The sequence below is a fragment of the Pteropus vampyrus genome, unplaced genomic scaffold, assembly GCF_000151845.1.
Source record: "Pteropus vampyrus isolate Shadow unplaced genomic scaffold, Pvam_2.0 Scaffold9999, whole genome shotgun sequence".
Taxonomy (NCBI): domain Eukaryota; kingdom Metazoa; phylum Chordata; class Mammalia; order Chiroptera; family Pteropodidae; genus Pteropus; species Pteropus vampyrus.
The window spans coordinates 3,074-5,490 of record NW_011898780.1 but is presented as its reverse complement, the minus strand read 5'-3'; the positions used below and the strand labels follow the sequence as shown (position 1 = coordinate 5,490).

Below are 2,417 nucleotides of genomic sequence, written 5' to 3'. Positions count from 1 at the left end.
ATTGTCTTCTTCATGTTTGTAGAAAGACATTGCCCGAATTCTGAGCTCCTATTGACTTCTAATAAAACAAATGGCAATTTCCTCTCAACTTTACTGGGCTACGCACACAATGAATTTATGAAGAAAAAAAATTCCCAAAGGCTATGTAGCCCAGAGACTGACAAGAAGTCATATTTTTTTCAGGAGTTATAGGTCTATTTCAATTTGGGAGTAGAAAATGTATTTAAAGTTCGTAACTTCTAACACAATAGAACAAATTATGATTTTTGTAATTAAATGTAAGCTCCTCGAGAGCAAGAATTTTTGTGTTTAATTTACCATCTTATATCCAGAAACTAGAAAATTTTCTGCACAAATACTTATTAAATGACTAAATAAATTTGTCTCTAGCTGAGTTTTGTATACTGAACTTGTATCTTTTAAAAGAAGATGAATATAGATATAGATAAATAGGTATTACTTTGCTCTCAAAACTATTGTTAGCTCCCTGGAGAAGACTGCACAAAAGATACTCCATGATCCAAAAGGCATTCAATGCGTTTTCGCTATTACATTACGCTTTAAAATGAAAATTACCTGAAGTTGTAAAGCAGAACGCTTGGTGGCGCTGCAGGATAAGAGTGAAAAAATGTCTCATGACTTTGAGACTCCATAAAGCTGAGCAGTGTCTGGCAGCACACAAAGGAAACATTTTACACCACCGGGGATAGAAGATTTCAGAGAGGCAGCTATCTCCATGTCAGTCCGTGTTAAGAACTAACTCAAGATTATTAAGCCAAGATTGCAGAGTTGGCTGCAAAGCAATTATTTTGTGATTTAATACTGGATCTTTTGCACCTGGAGGAAGGATGGAGACACAGCTACCCAAAGCGCCCCAGAAAAGGCAAGTGACCGCCATTATCATTCTATTACTATCGTGGGAGGCGGGCGGTGCGACCATTAAGTATTCTGTTCCAGAAGAGAAGGATAGTGGTTCTTTTGTGGCCAACCTAGCAAAAGATTTGGGGCTGGACTTAGGGGAGCTGGCCATGAGGGGCGCCCGGATTCTTTCCAAAGGGACCAAACAGCATTTGCAGCTCGAGCAGAAGAGTGGGAATTTACTCCTAGAAGAAAAAATGGACCGGGAAGAGTTGTGTGGTGACACAGAGCGATGTATACTGCATTTCCAGGTGTTACTGAAAAACCCAGTGCAGTTTATTCAAGGTGAACTACAGCTCCAAGATGTAAATGACCATGCCCCAGAATTCCTGGAAAAGGAAATCTTTCTAAAGATCTCAGAAAGCAGCCATCCGGGGACTGCATTTCCTTTGAAAATAGCTCAGGATTTAGACGTGGGCAGCAACACAGTTCAGAACTACACAATTAGCTCCAACTCCCATTTCCATCTTTTTACTCGTAATCGCAGCGATGGCAGGAAATACCCGGAACTGGTGCTGGACAAAGAGCTGGACCGAGAGGAGGAGCCAGAGCTCAGGTTAACCCTCACGGCGCTGGATGGCGGGTCACCGCCCAGGGCTGGGACATCCCAGGTTATCATTGTAGTCCTGGACATAAATGACAATGCCCCTGAATTTGATCAGTTGCTCTATGAGGTTCAGGTATTAGAAAACAGCCCTGTAGGCTCCCTTGTCATCACTGTCTCTGCTAGAGATTTAGATGCTGGAACTCATGGAGAGCTCTCCTACTCATTTTTCCAATCCTCAAATCAAGTCATTCAGGTGTTTGAAATAAACGCAATCACAGGAGAAATTCGATTAAAAAGAATGTTGGATTTTGAGGAAATTCAATCTTATCGAATGGAAATTGAGGCCTCAGATGGTGGGGGTCTTTCAGGAACCTGCACTGTAGTCATAGAAGTAATGGATGTAAACGACAACGTCCCGGAACTGACCATGTCATTACTCATCAGTGATATCCCAGAAAACGCACTTGACACTGTGGTTGCTATTTTCGGAATTTCAGATCCAGACTCTGGGGACAATGGCAAAATGATGTGTTCCATCCAAGATCATCTCCCCTTTCTTCTGAAACCTACCGTAGAAAATTTCTACACCTTGGTAACAGAAGGAGTGCTGGACAGAGAGACAAGATCCGAGTACAACATCACCATCACCGTCACCGACTTGGGGTCTCCCAGGCTGAAAACCCAGCACAACATTACGGTGTTGGTCTCCGACGTCAACGACAACGCCCCGGCCTTCACCCAAACCTCCTACACGCTGTTCGTCCGTGAGAACAACAGCCCCGCCCTGCACATCGGCAGCGTCAGCGCCACAGACAGAGACGCGGGCGCCAACGCCCAGGTCACCTACTCGCTGCTGCCGCCCCAGGACCCGCAGCTGCCCCTGGCCTCCCTGGTGTCCATCAACGCGGACAACGGGCAGCTGTTCGCCCTGAGGGCGCTGGATTACGAGGCC

The 2,417-nt window shown here is 44.8% G+C and overlaps 1 protein-coding gene across 1 annotated transcript; it reads left to right on the top strand.

Moving 5' to 3' along the window:
- Positions 1-614: 614 nt before the first annotated feature.
- LOC105310717 (protocadherin beta-17-like) lies at positions 615-2,414 on the top strand (the record flags this gene model as incomplete). Its single annotated transcript, XM_011386840.2, has 1 exon — positions 615-2,414. A coding segment is annotated over exon 1 (1,566 nt), but the record flags the coding sequence as incomplete, so codon positions are not given.
- Between the last annotated feature and the right edge of the window lie 3 nt (positions 2,415-2,417).